This window comes from Mixophyes fleayi, chromosome 11 (genome assembly GCF_038048845.1).
Source record: "Mixophyes fleayi isolate aMixFle1 chromosome 11, aMixFle1.hap1, whole genome shotgun sequence".
Classification (NCBI taxonomy): domain Eukaryota; kingdom Metazoa; phylum Chordata; class Amphibia; order Anura; family Limnodynastidae; genus Mixophyes; species Mixophyes fleayi.
In genome coordinates this window covers 44,743,083-44,769,419 of record NC_134412.1, presented here as the reverse complement: position 1 = coordinate 44,769,419, position 26,337 = coordinate 44,743,083, and the positions used below count along the sequence as shown (strand labels likewise).

General features: G+C 39.9%; 1 protein-coding gene across 3 annotated transcripts in view; it reads left to right on the top strand.

Annotated features, from left to right (window-relative positions):
• The window catches only part of ISOC2 (isochorismatase domain containing 2), a 137,924-nt gene that overhangs the window by 93,331 nt on the left and 18,256 nt on the right, over positions 1–26,337 (top strand). For all 3 annotated transcript variants that reach the window (XM_075191314.1, XM_075191313.1, XM_075191315.1), the window contains exon 5: positions 20,714–20,831. In XM_075191314.1, coding sequence (XP_075047415.1) covers positions 20,714–20,831 — 118 coding nt within the window. The remainder of the gene's footprint in view (positions 1–20,713; positions 20,832–26,337) is intronic.

The window sequence follows — 26,337 nt, the reverse complement described above, 5'->3', positions numbered from 1 at the left end:
TTTGAGGTTGAAGCTCAAAATGAACTGAGCATTGATTTAGAAAACCCCTGCATGTTTTGGGGTCTCCATCATATTTTGACGGAGTAGGCAGGTGAAGCGTGGAAGCCGTAGACACCTGGGATGGCACTGGGGAAACGGAGGAAAGCACAGGAGCATCAATAGTAGCTGTGATATTCTGTACAGACGTTCCTTGGGAGGCTAACGCCTGGTAACATTGCAGCAACAGTTGTTGGCGAGCATCCTGTTGTTCCATTCGGGTAACCAGATGCTGCAGCATCTCTTTAGCTGTAGGTTCCGCATCTGGGTCTGTCATGGCCTGATCTTACTGTCACGGGCACTAGGAGTCTTTGCCCAGGAAATCACCAGATGATGGCTTACCAGAGTAATATAGGTGGTAATAGGTACTCTGGTAGCAGGGTGACAACGGAACAGGAGGAACAGCAGATGGTGAGAGAATGCTCGGGAAAAGTCTATGACTAGCAGCACTGGTAATGAGTATATAACTGTACACGAGGAACTAGATGGACAAGGAAACGTGAGGATAGTCAGTGGTCTGCGTATAGCAAGTTGTACCACTGCTATAGTGAGGAGGAATGTCCAGAGGTAGCGAGGAGGCAGTGAGAGTCAGCGGTCTGCGTATACCAAGTTGTACCGCTGTCTAGGTGAAGGAATGGAATCCAGGTGAAGGTAGATAACAGGGAAGTCAGTGGTCTGCGTATAGCAAGTTGTACCACTGCTATGTGAGAGGATACTGGAAACTGGTGTCACAGGGAACAGGAATCAGTGGTCTGCATATAGCAAGTTGTACCACTACAATATATATGTGAGGAGAGCACGAGGAGATGAATGCTATGCGGAGTATACACGGGCACACAGGACTTGATCCCACGATGATATCACAATACAATGATAACAGAGCAGCACTGCTAAAGTATACAAAGTCACAATAACAATCCAGGCAAATAGGAAACAAAGTCAATGGTAGCGATGGTCTCAGTGGATAAAGGACTCCGGAGGAGAACACAACTCAGTCCAGCTAGATATGCAATACACAAGCAAAGTCAATGAGAAGTATGCATACCGCGGTTCAGGAGAGCAGGCTGTCAGAGAGACGTGCAGGGATACCTGAACGGCTGAAGGCCGGCAGGAGGAGAGACCACTGGAAGGTGGAAGCGGTAATCAAGTTGGTGCAGCGCACGGCAGGTAAACCAGCATGAACGAGGCAATACTCTGGAAGCAGTAGTAAAAGGAACTGGAACATGAAGAACACGGGAGAGTTGAGGCGGTCTGAACTCCAGTAGCAGAGATGGTAGCAGCGGAGCGCTGACCCGATGAACACAGGAGAGTTGAGATGAGCTGGAACTCTGTAGAAGCAATGGAGGCAGCGGATAGGAATCAGCTGGCTGCAGACACGATGAACACAGGAGAGTTGAAGTGAGTAGGAACTCTGTAGAAACAACGGAGGCAGCGGATAGGAATCAGCTGGTGCAGACACGATGAACACAGGAGAGTTGAAGTGAGTAGGAACTCTGTAGAAACAACGGAGACAGCGGATAGGAATCAGCTGGTGTAGACACGATGAACACAGGAGAGCTGAAGTGAGTAGGAACTCGTAGAAACAACGGAGGCAGGGGATAGGAATCAGCTGGTGTAGACACGATGAACACAGGAGAGCTGAAGTGGTCTGGAAACCACAATAGAAATAACAGGAATCAGCAGGAGCTGAATACACGAGGAAACACAGAAACACCTTCAGAGGCTCATGGGAATGAGACTCCAATATCAGGCCACGAGGTATTGACCTCAGGTACTTTAAATAGGGAGTGTTGCCTGATCAGCCAATTAATGAAAAGCAACAGATACTGAAGGCTTGAAAGGGCTGCACATCCTCAAGATGGCGGACGGCCACGGTTCCTAAACACACGAGAAGTAGCACTCACATTCCGGTGATTGACAGTTATCTTCTGGTGAACGTCCTTGTGTTGTTTTTGATAGTAGGACACTTGTTTCCTCTAGGTGCACTGATTAAATCAATATACCTCGCTTTTTTTTATAGTTTTATTGTGAGACAAATAGTGTCAAATTCAACTTGTGCAATACAATTTGATTTGCGTACTTGTGCGAGTTTGTTGATGATTTAACACTTCAGTCTTTACACAACTTATGCTTCCTTTATTTGTAGAAATCTCTAGGTAGGGAATTAATCTTAGTGTTTAGGTTTTTAGATCCTCAGATCTACCAATATATTTGATGCAGAGTAGTGAGTCTAGACTCTGTTCGATTTCACTTCTAGAGGAGCAGTGAAAGGGGTTCTTTCTATAACGTTGTTTCGTATCTGGTGATTAATTCAATTTAAAAATACAATTCAAAATACAGTATCAGTTTCCTGCATCTTAACTAGCAGCATTGAATTTCTCAAACAATTATCTGTCTGCAATGTCTGATGCCGGACTGTGCAAAATTGCATATAATCATCAGCTATTGTGGTTTTGGATGATGTTTACATAGTATGCTGTCCGTTATGTAGTAGATTAATTAAAGTTGTTTATAGTAGTTAATTGTTACCTTACATTGCCGGTCTCTGATGGCTAGAGTTCTGGGTTTCCATGGAGGGGTGATCCATCTGTCTCTGGAGGAATCAATCACCGGGCTTGACGGTTTTCAGATTTTGGATTTCTTTAGCCTCCAGATGCAAGCAGCGGCTTCCGACAGGATGATGATAGTAGTGATTCAGCCGTGGCCACAGCTCGTGCTATTTCCTGATTTTAGTTTTGCTAATGTGCCACTCGCAATTAGTCGGTTAGCCAATGTTAAGTTATTAGGTCTTGTTGAATATGCTTGCGTCCGTTCTTCTTATGTAGATGGGTCAAATTCTTCCCTATTTAATCCTCGAACGCGTTTCACCCCAGTAACTGGGATTTGTTTTTTAGTGCTGTATTTATACTCATATGCATAATATATACCATTTCATCTACACCATTACCATAAAATAACTGTGGTGAGCTCCAAGAATAATGCAAAACTCAATGATTCAATAGGTTGAACAATTTATGTTTAAATATAGGCTATTTGAGTATATTGTGTAGTTATATGCTGTAGATGTATATGGATTTAATGGGTGTGTGGTTCAGATTTTATTACACAAATGATAAATTAATGAATACTATACATGTAAAAGGGTGCTACTGTGGGGGTATGATATTCCTAATAGTCTGACAAATGTATGGATGACCATTTAATATCGTTATTTATGACTATCACTGTATTACTCCTTGCAAAAGTAGTTTTGATTTAATTTAAGAAATATAATTCTTATTTTCCCCTAAATCTACTGTACTAATTTATATATAATAAACATTTTCTTACATTTCATTTAAAATGTTTTTTTAAAACTCATTTATATTATAAAACAGTAAATAGATTATATTATACCAACTCAACAGGTTTTGTTTGCTCTATTAACATGGGGGGTATTGCAATAATATTCAAACAATACATTACATTCATTATCTGTTTTATAAATATACAAGTTATTGTGTGTGTGTGTGTCAAATCTGAACCAAAATCATATTCTAACACTATAAATTCCATTTATCTCGCATATAAAAGTATACCATTTATTCTCATATTACCGTATATACTCGAGTATAAGTTGACCCGAATATAAGCCGAGGCACCTAATTATACCACAAAAAACTGGGAAGACTTATTGACTCGAGTATAAGCCTAGGGTGAGAAATGCAGCAGCTACTGGTAAATGCACAGCCTAAGGTCAGCATCTGTAATCCAGGTGACAGAAGTAACAAAGGCCAGGAGACACTTACAGAATGATTTACTGCCACCCAATGTGGTTATCTTCTGTCAGTAACCAGGGTCTGTGTTAAAAAACAGATTTTCCCAAAAGCACCAAAATATATGTATACTGTAAGCACAAATTTAATCACAGTAGAGTTGTCCAACATACGTGATCAGTGCACTGATATAAGGTAACAATATCATACCACACATACATATACACAGCAAGTGCTGTAAGGACAAGTATGTTAGCATAAATATAGCCACTGTGCATTACAGTCCATGATATAATCATGTAACCAGGGTCTAGCTAGAAAAAGGGTAAAATCTCTGTAATCCCATGAAGCACAGTAGCAGAGCTCAGATAAGACAACAGTAGCTGTAAACGGACAACATACCAGTGTGAAGACTCATGCAGGCCCGATTCAACATGCGTGGGCTCTATGGGGCAACGCTGTGTGTGACGAGGGAAAGAGCTTGATGAAACAGGAGAGATTGGATATAACAGCACTGTCCCCCCAATTACATCCAGGTATCGTGAAAGTTTACTTACGCCCACAGTGGAACGCATGTGCGTTCCAAATGCCGAACTTCCTGTCAGTGGACAGGAAGTTCGGCATTTGGAACGCACATGCATTCCACTGCGGAAGTTAAGAGCCGAGGGACCGGAGACCAGGTAAGTTCACCCGTGTATAAGCCGAGGGGGGCTTTTTCAGCATAGAAAAATATGCTGAAAAACTAGGCTTATACACGAGTATATACGGTATTTAATTTCACTTATCTCAGTCAAAGTCCAAAATGTGTAGTATAAATTAGGGATGTGCACCGGCGACTTTTGAGGTCTCGTGTTTTGGATCCTGATTTTCATTATTTTTGGGGTTCGGATTTGTCTCGCAAAACACTTGACGAAAGGTCTCGGTTCGGATTTAAGGTTTTGGATTCGGATTTTTTTTGAAAAAAACATAAAAAGTTTAAAAATCAGGTTTTTGGGCTTATTTTCACTCCTACGCTATTATTAACCTCAATAACATTCAATAACAAGCATTTCCACTAATTTACAGTGTATTCTGAACACCTCAAAATATAGTTATTAGTCCAAAACGTTGCAACGAGGTATCATTCTGGACTGCGTAGTGGAGTGGTCCCCACAATATAATAAGAAAACCATCAACTGGTATAAATCGCACCGAATAAAATACCTGGACTGCGTAGAGGAGTGGGTCACCACAATATATATTAAAAACCCTGAACTTGTATGATTCGCACCATTAAATGTATCTGGACTGCGTAGAGGAGTTGGTCACCACAATATATATAATAAGAAAACCATCAACTTGTATGATTCGCACCAATAAATGTACCTGGACTGCGTAGAGGAGTGGGTCACCACAATATATATTAAAAACCCTGAACTTGTATGATTCGCAGCAATAAATGTATCTGGACTGCGTAGAGGAGTGGGTCACCACAATATATATAGTAAGAAAACCATCAACTTGTATGATTCGCAGCAATAAATGTACCTGGACTGCGTAGAGGAGTGGGTCACCACAATATATATAATAAGAAAACCATCAACTTGTATGATTCGCACCAATAAATGTACCTGGACTGCGTAGAGGAGTGGGTCACCACAATATTATTAAAAAACCCTACACAGGTCTGAATTCCACCCAAAAAGTTTATGGACTGCGTAGTGTAGTGTTCCCCACAATATTATTTAAAATTTTTGCAGCAACAGTCAACTTTGTTTAATATCTGATACACCTCTATCTGGACTGCATAGTGGAGTGGCCCCGGTACCCAATTTGGTACCGGGGCCACAATACCTCCTCCAAACATGGTACAGACCATTCGTCATTAAGATCCCATCAAGTATGGTAAAGACAGACAGGGTCGAAGTGTTATTGGTTGACTTTGTAAACCAAAAAACTGTCCCTGTTGCACATAGTCGTGCAATGAAGACTGACTTTTTCATTTAAAGGCACCATCTTTCAAGTGTAGTGTTTGTAAGTCTAAGTCATATTATACTTTTGGTAAAATTGGTTTATTTTGTTCCTCTTTATGGTAACTACTAATAGAATTAAAGTATTAAATAGAAGCGGCAGTTCCTCTTTATGGGAATTAGTAATAGAATTAAAGTATTAAATAGAATTAAAGTATTAAATAGAGTGGTATAGAGGTGTAGTGTGGTATAGATAGAGTGGTCCCCACAATATAATAATAAAACCCTCAACTGGTCTGAATTCCACCAAACAAGTATCTGGACTGCGTAGTGGGGTGGCCCCGGTACCCAATTTGATACCGGGGCCACAATAAAATAAATACACCCTCAACTGGTCTGAATTCCACCAAACAAGTATCTGGACTGCGTAAAGGGGTGGCCCCGGTACCCAATTTGATACCGGGGCCACAATAAAATAAATGCACCCTCAACTGGTCTGAATTCCACCAAACAAGTATCTGAACTGCGTAGTGGGGTGGCCCCGGTACCCAATTTGATACCGGGGCCACAATAAAATAAATACACCCTCAACTGGTCTGAATTCCACCAAACAAGTATCTGGACTGCGTAGTGGGGTGGCCCCGGTACCCAATTTGATACCGGGGCCACAATACCTCCTCCAATTTCCAAGTGTAGTGTTTATAACATCTTAACACTACACTAATTCTAGCACGTCAAAACCTCTTGTTTTAAATAATGACAGGGCATTTAACTTTTGATTTAATTTATTGAATTTGTTGGCATTTTCTTTTACTTTTTGAACATGGCAAACGACTGTTGAATGGTCACATAATGCCAAAAAAAAAGTTGCAAGATGGAATTGTCCTTGGGCCCTCCCACCCACCCTTATGTTGTTGAAATAGGACATGCACACTTTAACAAACCAATCATTTCAGCGACAGGGCCTACCAAACAACTGTGGCTGAAATGATTGGTTTGTTTGGGCCCCCACACCAATAAAACAATTCATCTCTCCCTGTACAAACTAAACAGGCTCTACTGAGGAAAGATGTCGTCCTCATCCTCAACCCCTGATTCCTCTCCCCCTACAGTGTGTACTTCCTCCTCCTCACACATTATCAATTCGTCCCCGCTGGACTCCACAACCACAGTCCCTCTGTACTGTCTGGAGGGCAGTGCTGTACTTCATTGAGGAATTGATTATTCATTTTTATAAACATCATTTTTTCAACGTTGTGAGGAAGCAACCTCCCTCGCCGCTCACTGACCAGGTTCCCCGCTGCACTAAAAACTCTTTCCGAGTACACACTGGAGGGGGGACAACTCAGTTAAAAAATAGAGCCAGTTTGTACAGGGGCTTCCAAACTGCCTTTTGGAGTTCTACCACGTCACTACCTCTAGTTAATTTAGATTGCAAGGCTTGAAAAAATATAAAAACTTTGAAGATAAAAAAAGCAGGCTGCACAGACTGTGGAGCTAGAAAGTGAAATTAAATGGACCACGTTACTTTGGTGGCTATCTATGCCCCCCCCCCCGCCCTACTCTTGTAGTTGAATATAAATAAAGCAGCCTGCATAGACTGTAGAACTAGAAATTCAAATATACAAAGAAATGGACAAAGGCAGTTTGGTATCTGTCTGCATCAGATCCCCTCTCCACTAGGAGTAAAATAGAAAACTATTCAGCCGTTATATAATCTAGAATATAAATAGAAATTGAGAAAGGCAATTTGGTATCTGTCTGCATCATAATCATCAACATCCTCCTCAGCGCCAGCTACATCAATATCCTCCTCCTGGTGTACAACATTCACACCTTCATTAGCCAAATCTGTAACTGGACTGTGGGTGATCCTTCCAGCATATGCAGAGGGCGTGCTGCAAATGCTGGATGGAGTCACCTCTTCCCGTACAGTGATGGGAAGGTCAGGGTTCACAACCAACAACACCCTTGGACTCGCCTTGGGGATTTGTGATGTCATCTGTTTAGAAGGCAGAGTTCTTTGCTGTTTTGTTGTTGTTGCTGACAGCATAACTCTCCTAATTTTTTTGTAGGGGGGGGGGAGGAAGGCTTAGATCCTTGGGTGAAGCTGGACCACTAGTCATGAACACGGGCCAGAGCCTAAGCCGTTCATTGCCACTACGTGTCGTAAATGGCATATTACCAACTTTACGTTTCTCCTCAGATGATTTTAAGTTTCTCTTTTTGCTATTTTTTGAGAACTTGGGCTTTTTGGATTTTACATGCCCTGTACTAGGAGATTTGGCATCGGGCTTGCCAGACGACGTTGATGGCATTTCATCATCTATGTCATGACTAGTGGCAGCAGCTTCAGCATTAGGAGGAAGTGGGTCTTGATCTTTCCCTACTTTATCCTCCAAATTTTGGTTTTCCATTATATGTAGCACAAGAGAGCGTACCCCTAAGCCACACACACTCGGCAAAGCCTTTAAAAATTATATGCGGCACAGGAGAGTAGCACTGGACTTATACTACTGAATCAGTAAACTTTGTAATAGCAGTACCACTGGACTTATACATTGCTGAATCAGTGAACTTTGTAATAGCAGTACCACTGGACTTTTACTGCTGAATGTGTGAACTTGGTAATATTGCAGTACCAATGGGCTTATATACTGCTGGATTGGCTTTGCAAATTTAGTTATAATTATTTTTTTAAAAAAATTTTTATTTTAATTTTTTTTATAACTTTTTTTTTATTTTTTAAAAACTTGGGAATAATGGGGAAATAACTATGCCCTTAGAAGCACAGAGCACAGGACACAGCACCACTGGACTGAACAGGACACAGCGCAGGACCCAGCAGCACTACTGAACTCAGCAGGACAGAGCACAGGACACAGCACCATTGGACTTTTACTGCAGAATGTGTGAACTTTGTAATATTGCAGAACCACTGGACTTTTACTGCTGAATGTGTGAACTTGGTAATATTGCAGTACCAATGGGCTTATACTGCAGGATTGGTTGTGCAAATTTTGTTGTAATTAAAAAAAAATGTAATTAGTTTTTTGTATTTTTTTTAAATAACTTTTTTTTTATTTTTTTAAACACTTTGGAATATTGGGGAAATAACGATGCCCTTAGAAGCACAGAGCACAGGACACAGCACCACTGGACTGAACAGGACACAGCACAGGACCCAGCAGCACCACTGACCTCAGAAGGACAGAGCACAGGACACAGCACCACTGGACTGAGCACAGCACAGCACAGCACATCACAGAACTTAACTGAACAACACGAGATATAGCAGGACAGAGGACCACCTAACACACCCTCCCTCTACCCTGATCAATGCCCGAGTGAAGATGGCGGCGACTAGCGGGGAATTTATAGGATCAGAGTATCGCGAGATCCGACAACGGGATTATGAGTCAGAGCCTCAGTTTCAGATTTGAATTTGGCGCCAATACCCGGATCTGTCTCGGATCCGACTCGGATTGGCAACGTTCGGGTGGGCTCGGATTTCATAAATCCGAGTGCGCTCATCTCTAGTATAAATATCATGCATTGCAATAGCCAATACACACCATTTTAATCTCATGTGGAAACTTTACAGCAAAGATATTATTTATCTCACACATTAGGAGCCATTTTGTCCAGTCATGGTGATCATATTAACTACCTTTAGTCATTGTACAATAGGAACTTCAGGAAATACAGTTTAAGCCAAAGACAAAGAATACAAGCTCTATATATTCCATTCAAACACCATAATCTCATTTCACTGTCTCATAAATCGAATATATAGTATAATCTCACAATTGTACAGCACTGCAAGAGTTAACAACAACATTGCACATTGTTGGCTTTCAAAGATGCACCAATTCACACCGCACCACAAGGACATCATCACTGGTGGCGCATTCAGGAGCGATCGCTCCTTCACAGTGGGGGCTGTTCTGCTGTAGTGGAGCATTTTGTTAATCCCATAGGGGTTATATTAATTTTATACTGGAGCGCCTATGTTAAGAATTTTACCCATTTACATCTATATTGTGTCTAATCATATCTGTGTAGATAAATGTAGGATTGGAGAATCATCAGAACAATCATGGGTATTCTTGGTGGGTGGTGTAGCGATGAAGAATTGTCATCTGACTTGACTGTATATATTGTATTGTATACTGTTATACTGTGTATATTGTATTGTACTGTATTGTATATCGCAATATAAATAATCCTGATCTGCACTCCCTGGTAAACAAAAAACACAACAAGCTGCCAAGCAGGAGAGCAGAGGAAACCCCAAATCCTCACAATAGAGATAAGAAAAAAAACTCCTAGGCGGTGGGACAACAAACAAACAAAACCAAAAACACAAAACACAAAAAAATGTAAATTTGTTAAATTTGTTAAAAAAGGGTATGTATTGCAGGATAAATATTGCAAAAAAGAGATATAGTTATCTATGCACAATATGCAATATACAAAATTACTTCTGGCCAGATAGCAGAAAACACAATATTAATGTCAATAAAAACATATGCAAATATGAGTCCAGAAAAAATAAAAAAATAAAATAAAAGCCATTCCTTTGCCACAAAGTTTCAAATCGGAATCCACAAATGACTCTCTCGTCTTCATCCAAAACAAAGAAGGGATCTGTAACCCCAACCTTCCAGCAAAGAATGGAGGAGTATAAAAATAAGTACTCACTAGAGCCTAATAAAAGTCCAGCATAGAGACGATTGCCGAATAAACCAGCCACTCCTGCGGCTGTGATGATTAACTGTGTAAAGTTCCCACCCGTCAAGATCAGCTGGTAACATAAAACCTCAGCGGTCCAGTACGGGGTAGTGGTTGAAAGAGGGGAAGTGGGCTACCGTCCTACAAACTTTCTCCTGAACAAAGGTTCGAACCTTATCTGGCCATAAGCAATTTTGTATATTGCATATTGTGCATAGATAACTATGTCTCTTTTTTGCAATATTTATCCTTTTTTTTTTTTTTACATTTTTTTTGTGTTTTTGGTTTTGTTTGTTTGTTGTCCCAGTGCCTAGGAGTTCTTTTTCTTATCAGTATTGTATATCGGTATAATGCTATTGCATGCTGTTGCATGTAAGGGTAATATTCACTGATGCATGAAGAAAAGTAGGAGAAATGTTGTTAGCACTGCTGTGTTGAGATTTTTACTATGTGAAAGGTAGAATTTTTTTTCTTGTAAGGACATGTCTGAATGGTGAACACCAGGGAGTAAATGTATCAAGCTGCAATTTTTTCAGCAATTTCAATTGCTACAAATCGCAAGAGATAACCAATGATTTTAAGTGCAAAATCGCCATACGTATTAGCCTGCGATTTTGACTTTCCAAAAGTCAATCTCTCGTTATTTGTTTTGATTTTAAAAGGCCTATCTGCCCATGTTTTGGTCAAACTCGCTGGAGATTACCGCATACTCGCCCAGAAATAAATAAATTGTTTGAGCTATCTGGTCAGTGTTAATATAACAGAAGCCACAATGGAAGTCTAAAGAAAGCATGTTTTTTGTTGTAGAGGAGCAAAAATGATTATTAATTTTCTTACGGGGGACAAAATATTTTATGAATAATTTAGTGGCCCATATTTAATTAATGATTATATATAAGGGATTTTTTTAAATTTTTTTATTATATTACAGTGGCTTAATATTTCATCACCAGTGAGGAAATATTTATATTTTTATGATATGGCAACACCTAATATTTCCTGATTGGGACACAATTAAAAGTACATACTTGTGGCACTACAAGTGTCAACATGCACATGAGCACTTGTAGCGTCACAAATATGTAGTTTAAATGGTGTCCCAATCAGGAAATATTAACATCATGAGAAAAAAATGTTTTACTCCGCTGTTAATTAGATAGTAACCCAATATAGTAGAATAATTAAAATATATATATTTATACATATTCATTACAGAAATCTGCACCCTTCATGTGTAGGTGTTGAATTTTTTCTTGGTAAGGGACATATTTCAAATATAAGTGTATGTCAAAATAAGATGCATCTCAAGTGGAAGGGTTGCCTAACGAGCATCCAATGCCCCTTACTATACTATAATGTATTTTCACCTGAATGTTCTTTATCTGCCTCTTGAAGTGCAAGAGGCTGTAGGTGTTAGGTACACGCATCTTACAATAATGGTGAAATTTGGGCATGTGGGCAGTGCAACACATTTAACAAAATGTACAACATTAAATGCAAACAAGTAGATGCATACAGATGTTGCACAAAAATGCCAGCCACCAATGCCTGTTTTTGTCAGAAGATGATAATGCAGATGGCTAAGAATAACCAATAGGTACTTTACTCACCAGCAGCTACAATAGTTATTCTACAACCTTAAATATCAACTGTTCCCCATAACTCTTTTTTATTGTAAAAAATTGGCCAGGCCCATCTTTACCTTCTGTTCTACTTCATTGCAATTATTTTTTTGTGTCATGATCCCCTCAATGTACATTAATATGTAATATGTTGATGTTTTATAATTAAAAGGTAATAATAATAATACTGTAGCACAAACTGTAGACTAATTCAAAAATATTACATAAATGAGCACTACTAATTTATTTGTAAAATAAATTACCCGTAAGCAAATTTATAAACATTTTTGCCCCTCTAAACCATAAATCAGGCTTTATTGAAACTCCCACTGTACCTCCTGTTATATTAACATTGCCCAGCAGTATAACGGTGTTGTGTTTGGTAATTTTGCCTATAGTAAGCAGCGTGTTGTTTCTGGCAATTTTGACATTTTAAAATTTTTGCAAAATTACAGCTTCATACATTTGGCAATGTGTATAGCTAGAGTAGCAAAACATCGGAACTGCAATTTGTGGCGATTTTGAAAGAACCACTTCCAATTTTACCTCAAATCGCCATTTAATAAATCGGCGAGTTTAAACTCGTCAGAGAAAATCGCTGGAAATGCAAAATCGGAGCTTCACACATTTACCCTCAGGTCTTATTTATGGCTAGTTATCTCCCGAGTTTGATATCAAGTCTACTTTAATTGGTCTTCTCATGTAAGAGAGAGCTAGTGCAGTTAGTATATTGTTGAATTAGAAGTTGTAACATTGATTTCATGCTGTTTAGTATTCGTGTGGAAATAAGTTCCATCAATCACTATGGGCCTGATTCAGGAAGGAAAGTTAAGCAAAAGTAAGTAAGACAAAACAATGTTGCATTGGAGGGGGAGGTGAATTTAAAAATTGATGGCAGATTTATAGTTGGGGTAGGGCATGTCCTAGATCAACTTTAAATTTCCGTGTACAAATAAGCTAACAAGTATTTGTGTGCTACATGAAAAAACAGCCAGTATTTTCCTTTTGTGCAAAATAATAAACTCATTTTCACCCCTTGCATTGCAACATGGTTTTGTCCAGAAAACTTAAAAGCTTAAGTAAGAAAACTTACACAATGTTTTGCTTAACTTTCCTAGGTGTATGGATAGAAACAAGTAAGTCAAAGCCATATCAAAAGACAGCAATTGACCTTCCAAGTTGAACAACAAGAACAGTTGTCAATAAAAGTTTTCTCTGACTACTAGAAATATTTTCATCTGTCAAAAATGGGCAGGATATGTGTTTCTGGAAAAAAGATTAGTGGCAGGGGATTTAGTGGGAACTTTTTTCCAAGCAGCTAAAAAAGATTGATCCCTGCATCAATTTTTTTGTGGCACAATAGGACCTTAATTTGGTCCTAGAATCTCTACTATCAGTACCATTTGAACCTTTGCAGAAGAGTCACTTTAAATGGCTTCAAGGTCTTATTCTTGATGGCAATCGCAACTGCCAGAAGATGGTTGAAGTTTAAGCATTATGGTGAGAAGAAGCATTCCTTAACCTATACAGTGACAAAGTAATAATGAGAACAAACCTTGAATTTCTATCTAAAGTTGTGTCAACTATCCCTATAAAAATATACATTTGTGCTCCCGGCTTTATTTCCAGAGCCTACAGAGGAAGAGAAAAAGAAAGTACACACATATGTGAGAACAATCTTTATATTTGTATCTCAAGGATAGAGAACTATAAGAAAACAAATAATCTATTTGTCATCCCAGAAGGTACACCAGGACCAAGGACAAAATACAGCAAAATGTGCACTGTGAAGATGGATCCAACAAGTGAAATTACAGGCCCATAAGAGTAACAGAAGGTGTCAGAATTATTAAGGGCTCTTTCAACAAGGGCAGCAACAACCTCATGGACACATACGGCTGAGGCTTTAGCAAATGACTTATGCAAAGCTGCAGGCTGGACTTCACTACATACTTTTTCCAGACATTATGTCCTAGATGTGGTGGCAACAAAGGACATACAACTTGGGAAGAAGATTCTGCAAGCTGTTGAACATAAGTATTTTATATGCAGGATCTCTATTGTTGAGAGTGATAATTACTGTCAGACCACTCCAGTTGCTTTGGTACATCAATAAGGGCTGTCATGGAGTAGATAGAAGTAATAAGCAAATTATACTCGCCGATAAATAATTTTCTGCAAAATACCCCATGGCAGCACTAATTTTCCTTTCCATATTCAATTATGTTCTTTTTCAGCGGCAGCTTAAAAAGTTATGGAAAGATTAGGGGGTATATTTACTAAACTGCGGGTTTGAAAAAGTGGTGGTCTTGCCTATAGCAATCAATCAGATTCTAGCTGTCATTTTGTAGAATGTACTAAATAAATGAAAGCTAGAATCTGATTGGTTGCTATAGGCAGCATCTCCACTTTTTCAAACACACAGTTTAGTAAATATACCCCTAGATGTCGAAAGAGTCAAATTGTATACCTTCCAGGGATGTCAATTTTTCCTGTCTCTGCTGAATAATTATAACCCATTAGTAAGGACTGCCATGGAGTTTTTTGAGGAAAGCAAACTATTGGTAAGTATAATTTGCTTATTTTTTAGTTATCTTATTACAAATAAATATATCCTTTTCAAAATCTCTCTGGAGGGCACACAAGTATGACTGCCAGTCACACCCAAGCAGACTCACACCTCTCAGCATATAATGTGATAGCAGATGGGGATAAAAAATGGAAAGATTTTACAGTGCACAGAGCAGATTTAGCTCAGAGGAGCATTCCAAAGCCTCTCTGCTCTCTATATCATATGTCATGTGACTGTGGTAATCATATAATATTGTGCAAACTGCAGAATATATATATGTATAAAACCCACCTGCTCCAGGTGTATCAAGGATTGAACAATTAACACCCCCCCCTTCCAAGTATGCTCACTAGAATTTTTGCAAATAGTTTTAAGTCTGTGTTCAGTAGAGAGATGCAGTCTATAGCTGCTTGCTGATGTTGGGATCTCTGCCTTGCTTGGGTATGATCACAATCCATTTGCCCATGTGGTGGCCATGTGAATCTTAGACCCTTGTAGGACAGAGAAGTACCCAGCCAACATGGGGTAGAGCACCTCAGGGACTTTTTTTTTTATAGTAGTGCGTTGTGAAGCTATCAGCCTGGGAGTTATAAGCTTATTGATTTCATGTTTTACATCCCATGTCTTTCTTCAGAAGTCTCCTTTGGGATAAAGGAAACTCAAGTACTTTTAGATTTTGGAGTCCATATTGAGAGTGTTCAAGGTCTTGGGGCTAGATTTACTAAGCTGCGGGTTTGAAAAAGTGGGGATATTGCCCATAGCAACCTATCAGATTCTAGTTGTAATTTTGTAGAAAGTACTAAATAAATGAAAGCTAGAATCTGATTGGTTGCTATAGGCAACATCCCCACTTTTTCAAACCCGCAGCTTAGTAAATCTAGCCCCTGGTGTGTTGGGTTGCATATTAAGACATAATATTACCAGAAGCAGTTTGTAGTTTTTTGGAGATCAAAGGATGCAGTAGATATGATCCTACTATGTGTGCATTTGATCTTCAGCTTGTTGTAGCGTCTTTGCTGCTTATCCAGAGAAAATTTGATTTAGTTGACCACTGAGAGCAAGTCACTTGTTATATATAGTGCTATTTTTTCAGCAATATGGTTCATACTTTTTTTACGAGTCCAGGCTCATCTGAATGCCCCTAGTAGTTACTTTGAGGGCCTCCTTGATGGTAGATAGAAATATATATGTTGAGTTATTATGAGTAAAGTAGTCAATGATTGCTTGGTAGATCCCTGTGACTGTTTCCACTACCAGTGCAGTTCGGAAGCTGCTAAGGAGATTATATCTAAGGCCATAAAAACAGTGGCATGATTGAAGCATAAAAGTAGGTTCCCGATCACAAGCAATTTTTGTATGGAAAGGCCATCAACAGAATATCCTCTGGTATGAGAGTACTTTGGCTTATAGAAATCATAAATTTTGTGTGCTTGCAAGGCAATGAATAACTTCTCAGATGCCCTAGAGTGATCGTCGCAAGATACTCTCTCTATGGAGCAATCCCACTTAGGGTCGAGCACGATATTAAGGTCCCTCCCAGGATAATTTGTCTATACACTGATTAATAGATTTGCTGGAAGAATTTGATAAATAAGAACTGTGGCCACATATGAAACATAGACTGAGGCAATATAAAAGAGAGATGCCAAAGCCTGCCAACTGCAATAATAATATAAATTGAGGGTCTGATATAGATGTCTTTACACGATACGGGACTTTATTATGCGTGAATATAGCAGCGGCTTATGCTTATAATCCGATAAGGAATAATAAGCATGCATAAATGTTTTGTTTGGGAGAGCAATATACCTATCTGTACAGCGCTGCAGAATTGGTAACACTATATAAATAAATGGTGATGATGTTGACCCATGCAGGAGTGTTTGAAATGAGTCTTTTGCATTAGAATATATCAGTTTTTTGACTGTTAAAGTATTGGAGGGCAACTATATGCTTATCTTGGCAATTGATGCAATTTACATTTAGGGAAAGTATCTTAATACTCATAGTGGAAGGTAAGGTGAAACAACAGCTTTTGACAATTTCTGGACAGGGAGACATTCAGCCATTTACATTGAGACAAAGAAGCGGGTATAAAAATGGAGAGGACATGTTATAGTGGTGTAACATACTTACCTAGCACTCGCTCCAGCGCTGCTCCGCCTGCCTCGATCCCGGCACTTCCTGGTGTCGGGTCATATGATCCGCCTATTGGAGCGGGTATTTTGAAAGTGCTCTCACTATTTAGATGCTGCACTGACACATGTAACACTTGTGTAACATGCAGTAAGAAGTAATAAATATGGAGCACTTGCCTTATTCTAGATTAGTGCTGGCCGGCCGGTGGTGCGGAGTCTAACGAACCCCTGGTGTTCACCAAGAACCGTCGCAAGGAGGGATGGGCTTTGCTGCGGAGGAACGCAGGTCGCGGTCCGCTGGTCTGCCTCTAGAGGTAAGGATGTGAGAGATATAGACGTGGTCAGCAAGCCGGGATCTGGTACACTGGAGCAAAGCTTAGACGTGGTCAGCAATCCGGGGTCTGGTAGACTGGAGCAGAGATTAGACGTGGTCAGCAAGCTGGGGTCTGGTACACTGGAGCAGAGAAACAACGTAGTCAATCAAGCCTGGGTCTGGTACACTTGGAGTAAAGAGGTAACGTGGTCAAACAAGCCTGGTCTGGTACACTGGAAAAGAGTCTGGAAGATCAGCAAGGTTCACTGGAGATCACAGGAAACGCTTAGTCTGGAACAGGAAGAAGTTGCTCTGACGCTGCCCAGGCGTCAGAGCAGAGTTTTTGTAGAGCATCTTTGAATTCCCTGCCTGCCGTGTCATGTGACAGCGCTGCCGAGACCCGGAAGCAGCGGAGATCGCGGCGCTGGAATGGGGACAGGTAAGTGTGTAACAACACACTACCGGAATCAGTGCAACTTTGTTGCTGAGCGTCTTACTCCTGTATCCTCTGTGTGCCCTTCTCCCTGTGAGTGAGTACTGCTGCTGGATCTCCTGTGTAATGTTATTTGACATGTATGAATACGTTGCTGGTTCTCCTGTGTACTGATTTGGCTCGTCTGACTACGCATTGCTGGATCACCTGTGTACCGAACCTGGCTCGTTTGACTGCGTATTGTCTGACTACCAGTGTACCCAATTCTAACTGGTCAGTACCTCTGTGCCTGATTCATTGTACCAAATTCCTGCCAGCCTGTTGTTCTGTGTGCATCCATACACCTGATTCCTCCATTATCATTATCTCTGCGTTATCTTCTGGGAATATCATCCTCCCTTGAGGCCTGTGTTACTTCCTGAGACTGTCCAGGGGGCCGCAACCTGCAATTTCTTGGCAGCGAAGTCCATTCCGCCTTGCAACGGTTCTGGGCGACCATCGGGGGACTCGTTAGACTCCGCACCCCTGGTCTGCCAGTGCTAATTAGAATTAGTACAGGTCTTTTACCTGCAGATCGTAACAAGTGGGGACAGTATAATCTGTCTGGTGCACAAGAAGCTCCCTTTTTGTATGCGTTCTGCATATAATAATGGTATAAGGAAATATCTCTCAAAGAAGATATATGGAGGAGGCATGTAATGTGACCGTCAGGAGGAGGTTAGTGTTATTTGTTTCTTGGATGAAAGTACTTTGCAGAGGGGGGAGAGGATGGTGTCAGGGGCAGTGGTAATATTGGAGAACAGTAATGTGAAACATGTAATGTAATTAGTCAAGTTTAATTAATAACAAGACATCCTGATGCAAATAGGAATACTAAGATTTATATTACCTGGATCTAGGTATTTTAACTCTAATTTAGCATGTGCAAAGTGATCATAGATTACATTTAAACCATTCTGGCACAGGAAGTTGGATTATGCAGAGTGGAGCATAGGAAGTCCATCTTATCACAGAATTTGATACAAATGTGATGTAAACTTTACTTTTGGGATGTGACTAACATACTAAATTATTAGTTATTCTTTACTGAATATCAGACCAAGATCCATCAGAAAAAAAGAATATCTGCCAATGCACAATTCAGGTGGATCTCCATTTTTGAGATTGTTGAGTATGATGGAGAGATGCAACAGATAGAGATGGGAACATTTGGAACTATCCAATTTCCTAAATGTTTCTATAAATCAGAGGAAATCCAAGTGTGAATTAAATGAAATGAATGATCTGTAAGACCTGAAAGGGGCTGTAAGTGGGAAGCTTGATATTCTTGGTCTCAAGAGTATTTGCAGGGGTTTTTTTTTTTGTTCATTTGGCAATTATATAGGAACACGTTCACTGGTGAGGCTTAATTTGAACAGTAGGTAAGCACCCTGTTCTGGGTTCTTGATGATGTGCACTTTCTTCTTGTAAGATCACCAAGTGGAAAGGGAACACTCACCTGAATAACAATGCGAAATAAAACAAGTACAGCCATTACTAATCGCAGGAGCTTTGGATCCAGTGAACAGTCATTCAGGTCTGAAGGCTGTGGTCAAAGAAGACTGGTCACTAGGTCCAGAGCCCCTGCTTATATGCAGTGAATACAGTAAAACAATGCAGATGATGTGGCTTGCTTCTATTGGTCCAGGCTTCAGGAAGGTCCAGTGTACTGCAGGTCATAGGCCAGTTCAAACCAAAATTTCCAAAGGTGGGGGTCAACTCTCCAGGGGATGCACTCCGATTTTCCCGCCAAGAATCCAGTTTCAACTAGTCTATTTGCATTTTACAGTCAGCATCACTTTAAACATTTATTCCCTAACATCGCTAACTAGAGTATGCAATGTGCGATCTTTTCGGCGGATGAACCGGACAACTGCTGATGAATAGGGGATTGAAATGATACTAAACATGACACAGTTCCTGCAACCTGAACCTTTGATTTCACTAACATGCATATAACTTATAATACTAAACATAAATACTGCTATATTCTGACATAAATAGCTATGTGTTTCAACTACAATTAATATATACTAATTACAAATGTGTGTGTATGTGTGTAAAAGTGTAAAACCTGTTATTGCCACGTGTTGTGGCTGTATACGCCCTTCCACGCCGTAGCGTGCTCTATGCATAATTTCAGACAAAGACAACCAAGTTTGCTCGATATTAATTGAAATGACTTTATCCAATTTGCTGACTTCGACACCAGGTTAATGTCTTTTAAACTAAACTGATTAGTGGTTTATCACAGAGAACCATATAGAATATTCTTATTACTGTCCTTGAAGATGTCCTAGAAAGAAAGGTGTCCATATATGCTAATGAAACCAAGCTTTGTAGGGTTATCAACACAAAGCAGCATAGTAAAATTTAGACAAAATGGTAACTGAGCCATGAAATGTCAAATCAAATTGAATATAGATTAATATAAGGTTATACACATAGTTTGCTACCTACAGATTAAAGGGAACACAATTGGAGAAAACTGAAATGGGATATCACTTGGTAATACTAGTTGATAGTAAGCTGAGTATAACACACATCAGCTGTGCAGCTGATGTAAATGCAAATGACATCCTGGTATTCATAAAAAATGGGATAAATGCACATTATGCATAGTATTAAGATTACATAAGTCACCAGTTACCAAGACGGGTCACCTCATTAAAAAGATTAATATAAGCATTCACTATGAAGAGAGGTTACAGATAGCTAGTTTTGTTTACTGTTAGCACTTTAGAGGCAACCCAATTAATATGTATAAATATATTTGAGGTCAGTGCAAACATTTCATACCAAGTACCATACAGAGGACAAGGGGTCATCAATTGCCCTACCATAAGGGGGTGATGGTAAATTCATTAACATAAGTTAAAAGTGGATTGAATTTCCTTTCTTACAAGAAATTATATTTGTAGCTGCCATTTGTATAGGGCATTATGGCAATGATTGATTCAGGGGATCAGGAATGAAATTTCTCCTCCTGTGAGGTTAAATTGGCAAATATCACCCTGTGGGTTTTGTTTCCTTTTTCTCTGGATCAATGAAATTAAAACTCATGTAATGTTGAACTTGATTGTCTTATTTAAGTCTTACTATGTACTTTGCTCTTTTGTTAGCCAAGTGGACCGCCTTATTGCTCTTTCCCGTATGAAGCAGAGTGGAGCATTTCTAACCACTAGTGAAGGAGTTATCTTGCAATTGCTGCAAGACTCCACCCATCCAAAATTCAAAGAGGTAAAATGTTTGTTTATTAACGTTTACTAAAAGTGAATAAATACATCTATCATTAATGTTTTTTATTGAAATGTTTTATGGTAAAGAAAGAGCGGTACAGGAAAAAGGGATGGGAAAGGGGGTTGGTACATAGTGGGAAGCAGACAAAACATATATACCAGTATACCAGAGATCGTGTTTTGACATCACAGAGAATACCACATGACCACAGATAAAACCTGTAACATTTCAAATTATATACTTAAGGATTGTTATGCACGTTTTGTCGCTATCCAATAACGATTGTCGAATCTCGATTGTATTTCCAACGCACAAATATTTATTCTCAAAAAGTAGCAGAATAATTCAAGCGAAATAATAATAAGTACAGCCGTTACTTATCGCAGGCGCTCTGGATCCAGTGAACAGTCATTCAGGTCTGAAGTCTGTGGTCAAGAGGACTGAACACTAGATGTAAAGCTTCTGCTTATATGCAGACAGAAATACAGTAAAACAATGCAGATGGTATGGCTTGCTTCTATTGGTCCAGGTTTCAGGAAGGTCCAGTGAGTTGCAGATCATAGGCTAGTTCAAACTAAAGAATCCAAAGGTGGGGGTCATCTCTCCAGGGGATGTGCTCCTTTCTTTCCGCCAAGACTCCAGTTCCAACTAGTCCATTAGCATTTTATAGTCAGCATCATATTAAAGGTTTATTCCCTAACATCAATAACTAGAGTATGCAATGTGCGATCTCTTCGCCGAATGAACCGGACAGCTGCTGATGTAAAGGGGATTCATTTCCTTTAACCTGTACCATATGTATTACTAATATGCATATAAATTATATTACACATAAACACCACTATATTTCGACATAAATAACTATGTGTTGCAGCTACCATTAATGTGTACTATTTACAAATGTGTGTGTTTGTGCGAATATATCTAAAAGTGTAAAAGCTGTTGTTGCCACGTGTTGCGGCTGGATACGCCCTTCCACACCGTAGCGTGCTCTACGCATATTTTCAGACAAAGACAACCAAGTTGCTTCTGGCTCCTCCTGGCGTCCTGGCCGTCACCTTGACGACCAGGACGTCATTTCCCCTTCCTGCCCGGCTGTTGCCAAGGCAATGGCCGGACGCCTCTTTGGTAGCGCTGCGTCTCGGCGGTGCTGGAACCTGGGCGCATGCGCGCAATAGGCAGCCTGTAGGCTGATTTATGAAGGAGGCTGAAATTACAGGCATTTATCCTTCAACTGTGTGTTTCAGGGACAAGCCCTGATTGGTTCTGTTCTGCATAGGCAATTAGCCTGCAGGAGTGCATACAAGCCCTGATTGGGCCATCTGGGTATTTAAGGCAGTGAGGTCCTGCAGCCTCACTGCCGGTTATAGCTTCTGTTGCCAGTCTGCTGACCTGCTCTGTGCCTTGTTCCTGCCTGTTGAACACTCTACTGATTACCCGTGTATGACCCTTTGCCTGGATTTGGACCTTGCCTGTGTGTCTCGTGACCCTGACCTCTGGTGTGTTTACCGACCCTCCTGTCTGCTTGTGACCCTTGACCTCAGCCTGTTTATTGGAATTGCTATCTGCTGCCGGCCCTTGACCTTGGCTTGGACTTCACTTGGTTTACCTGGGTTCTCCCCAGCCGATACACACTTCACGACCCTCTGTCAGTCTGCAGCCCAGTCTGTCCCCACCACTAGGGGCTCCAGTGAACACCTGACTGGCAGAGTAGATTTCGGGTTGTGTTGTACCGGCTGGAGGGGTTCCTAACAAAAGTGTAAAAACTGTTGTTGCCACGTGTTACGGCTGGATACGCCCTTCCACGCCGTAGCGTGCTCTACGCATATTTTCAGACAAAGACAGCCAAGTTTGCTCGATATTAATTAAAAATTACTTTATCCAATTTGCTGACTTCGACAGGATGTTGAGACGATTCGGTTAAGCTAGGAAGAGGAGAGTTCACAGAATCTGGCGGTGGGAGGAGCAGGGAGCCTTCGCCGTCTGTATCAAACTCATGCCAATCAAACCTTTTAACTATAGGGGAGGATGCTGCCAGAGAGAAAGGCACCGGAAATCTCCATTTCAAAACTGGATGTTAGGGGGAGAGGGGTTTGATCTCCTCTCTGTCAGCCATAAGAATGTGACCCCATATATACCCATGATGTTTCACAAGTTGGTCTGGGTAAAGGCATTTATATTCAGGTTATATACAGTGTCATGTAGTCTCCAAAACTGAATAAAGATTGAAAATTTCAGGAATACTTTAGTGTTTCCTGTGGCAAATCAGCCAGCCTATTTTAATTTAATGATGGCAGTTTTTTCCAACATCGTTACCCTGTCTAATTTTTCAGCTTAAGAAAAGTTTTCTGAATCTTGCTCAAAGCCCACTTTTGTATAGTAGAAGCAAAGCATAGGCAATAGATATTTTTACTGGGAGTAGGAGTAAGTCTTTATAGCGCATCTTGAGCATAAAGACAGTATGTGATTTTAATAATTGTAGAAATTATTATTATTAAGTCAAATAAAATTTATTAGCAGCATTGTTACCTTAAATCCACATTGTGGATTGTCTTGGAACAGAAGAGGTACTATAATTAAGCAGTTGATTCAGAAAACAGGATTTGCTGATGTAGAAGCAGTATTGACTACTTCTGCCCCTTGCTTAGGATTCACTTTATGATGATGCCTTTTTGTAGGGCATTATTATACAATTTATCCATCAAACTGCTAAAGAAAATCATCCTTCCCGTAATTCTGCACTGGGGTCTGTGTTGCTTATGATGGGAAGTGATGTGTTAATCAATCTTTATCTTTCATAGATATTTAATCAAGGCACTACACAGCAAAGTGGCACATCAGCAAGCAATTATCATATACTGTAAGTTTGATGGTAGAATGAACAAATAGAAGACATTATACACATTACAGTTGGTCGCAGACCCTTGTGTTTTTGTTTTTGTAAAAAAAAAAAATCGTATTTAGGTTTTGAATCTGGATTTAATTAAAAATGGGAATAAACAGATTAAATCATGTAAATATGAGCTGTTTTTGTTCCTACATTAGTATTTATATCATTAAACTTCATTTACAGTCTTTTACAGTCTATTTTCTAATGACTGCTTCACAACTGTCAAAATTTTCACCAATATAGGGCGAACGCTGCATAGAGCTGGCTGGCGAAGACTAATGACAGAGTAGCGACACAAACACGTGACAGTTTAAGAAAATATGAGTAAAGAACACCTTTAAAACATACAAGCAGTGCACAGGCTGATAGGACAGTCATTTTACAAAAGAAGATAGACCAAGATGAGCTGCACCCAGAGGTAAAATGGTGGAAGAAAGACCATGGACTTATTTGTTATTCTCAATGTTAGACAGCATGTGTTACACATTGTAGAGAGGCACAAAAAAAAGCTTATTAGACGGATAGCAGCAGAATCAATAGACGTTTTACACCTGCAGCCAGCAGTGAAATGATTGGAGAAAGAAAAGAAGATAGACCAAGGTGGGCAAAGTCCATAATGTAAAATAGTGCAAGATGAGTCTTTTTTCTCCCATCCCTATGTTGCATATTAAAAAGGACATGCATAGTTTAACGAACCAAGCACTTCAGTGATAGGGAATGCTGAGGAACATTTTTTGAAAGAGCAAAAGAAAACATTTCAGTTGTTTGTTGAACTATAGAATAAATAGGGACTGTAACAGTTTACTAATGGACTTCAGGCTAACATTGGTCATCTTCCTCAATATTGACAATGTCATCAGCCTCACCATTATTAAAGTGATTCTATCGTTTCCAAATAAGCATTGCCCAAGCGATTGTATTGTGTTTCCGAAGCACAAAGTAATTTATTTTAGCAGATGTAAAATTTAACAGTTCAATAGATGATTATTATACAGTACAGCCAATACCAAAAGATAAATACATACCGCTGCAATCGCATGCGCTAGCTGCGCTCCCACGGGTACCAGAGGCCAGTATTTCTCTCCAGAATACTGTGGTCAGAGAATGACTGACTTGGTACCAGTTTGAGCTGATTATATACACTCAGTGTTACAGTGAAAACAATGCAGATGACGTGGCTTGCTTCTATAGGTCCAGACTTCAGGTGGGTCCAGTGTAAACAGGTCATAGGCTAGTTCAAACAACCCCCTCCAAGGCTGAGGGTCAACATTCCAGATGATTCTCCCGACCAGAAACTAGGGATGTGCTTTTGGTGTCTCGTGTTTTGTGTTTTGGATTCGGATTTGCTTGAGGTGTTGGGTTCGGATTTGTTTCGCAAAACACTTGACGAAAGGTTTTGGTTCGGATTTAAGGTTTTGGATTTGGATTTTTTTTGAAGAAAAACATAAAAAGTGTTAAAAACAAGTTTTGGGGTTTATTTTCACTCCTACGCTATTATTACCCTCAATAACATTCAATAACAATCATTTCCACTAATTCCCAGTCTATTCTGAACACCTCACACCTCACAATATTATTTTTAGTCCAAAACGTTTCACCGAGGTAGCTTTCTGGACTGCATAGTGCAGTGGTCCCGGTACACAATTTGGTACCGGGGCCACAATACCTCCGCCTTCAAATGGTCTGAATTCCACTGCACAGCTGCCTGCTCCTACATCCTCTGCAGCATATACAGGGTGTAGTTCGAGCGTGTCAATACCTCTTGTTTTTGACGATGACAGGTCATTTTCATTAATTTATGATTTGGCAGCAACAGTCAACGTTCTTTAATATCTGATACGCCTCTATCTGGACTGCATAGTGGAGTGGCCCCGGTACCCAATTTGGTACCGGGGCCACAATACCTGATCCAACTTTCAAGTGTAGTGTTTATAATTTATAAAAACTACAGTAGTTATAGCACGTCAATAATTCTTGTTTTAGACGACCATGGTACAGAGCATTCATCATTGAGATCCCATCAAGTATGTGAAAGACAGACCGTGTCGAAGTGTTATTTGTTGACTTTGTTAACCCCAAAATTGTCGCTGTTGCAAATATTCGTGCAATGAAGAGTGACTTTTTCTATTAAAGGCTCAAGCTTTCAAGTGTAGTGTTTCTAAATTATAAACACTACAGTAGTTCAAGCACGTCAATACCTCTTGTTTTTGATTATGACAGGGCATTTTACTTTTGGTTTAATTTGTTGAATTTGTTTTAATTTTGTTTTACTTTGTGCTCATGGCAAACGACTGTTGAATGGTCACATAATGGCAATAAAAGAGTTGCAAGATGGAATTGTCCTTGGGCCCTCCCACACACCCTTATGTTGTTGAAATAGGACATGCACACTTTAACAAACCAATCATTTCAGCGACAGGGCCTACCAAACAACTGTGGCTGAAATGATTGGTTTGTTTGGGCCCCCACAACAAAAAAGCTATTCATCTCTCCCTGTACAAAATAAACAGGCTCTACTGAGGCAAGATGTCGTCCTCATCCTCAACCTCTGATTCCTCTCCCCCTACAGTGTGTACTTCCTCCTCCTCACACATTATCAATTCATCCCCGCTGGAC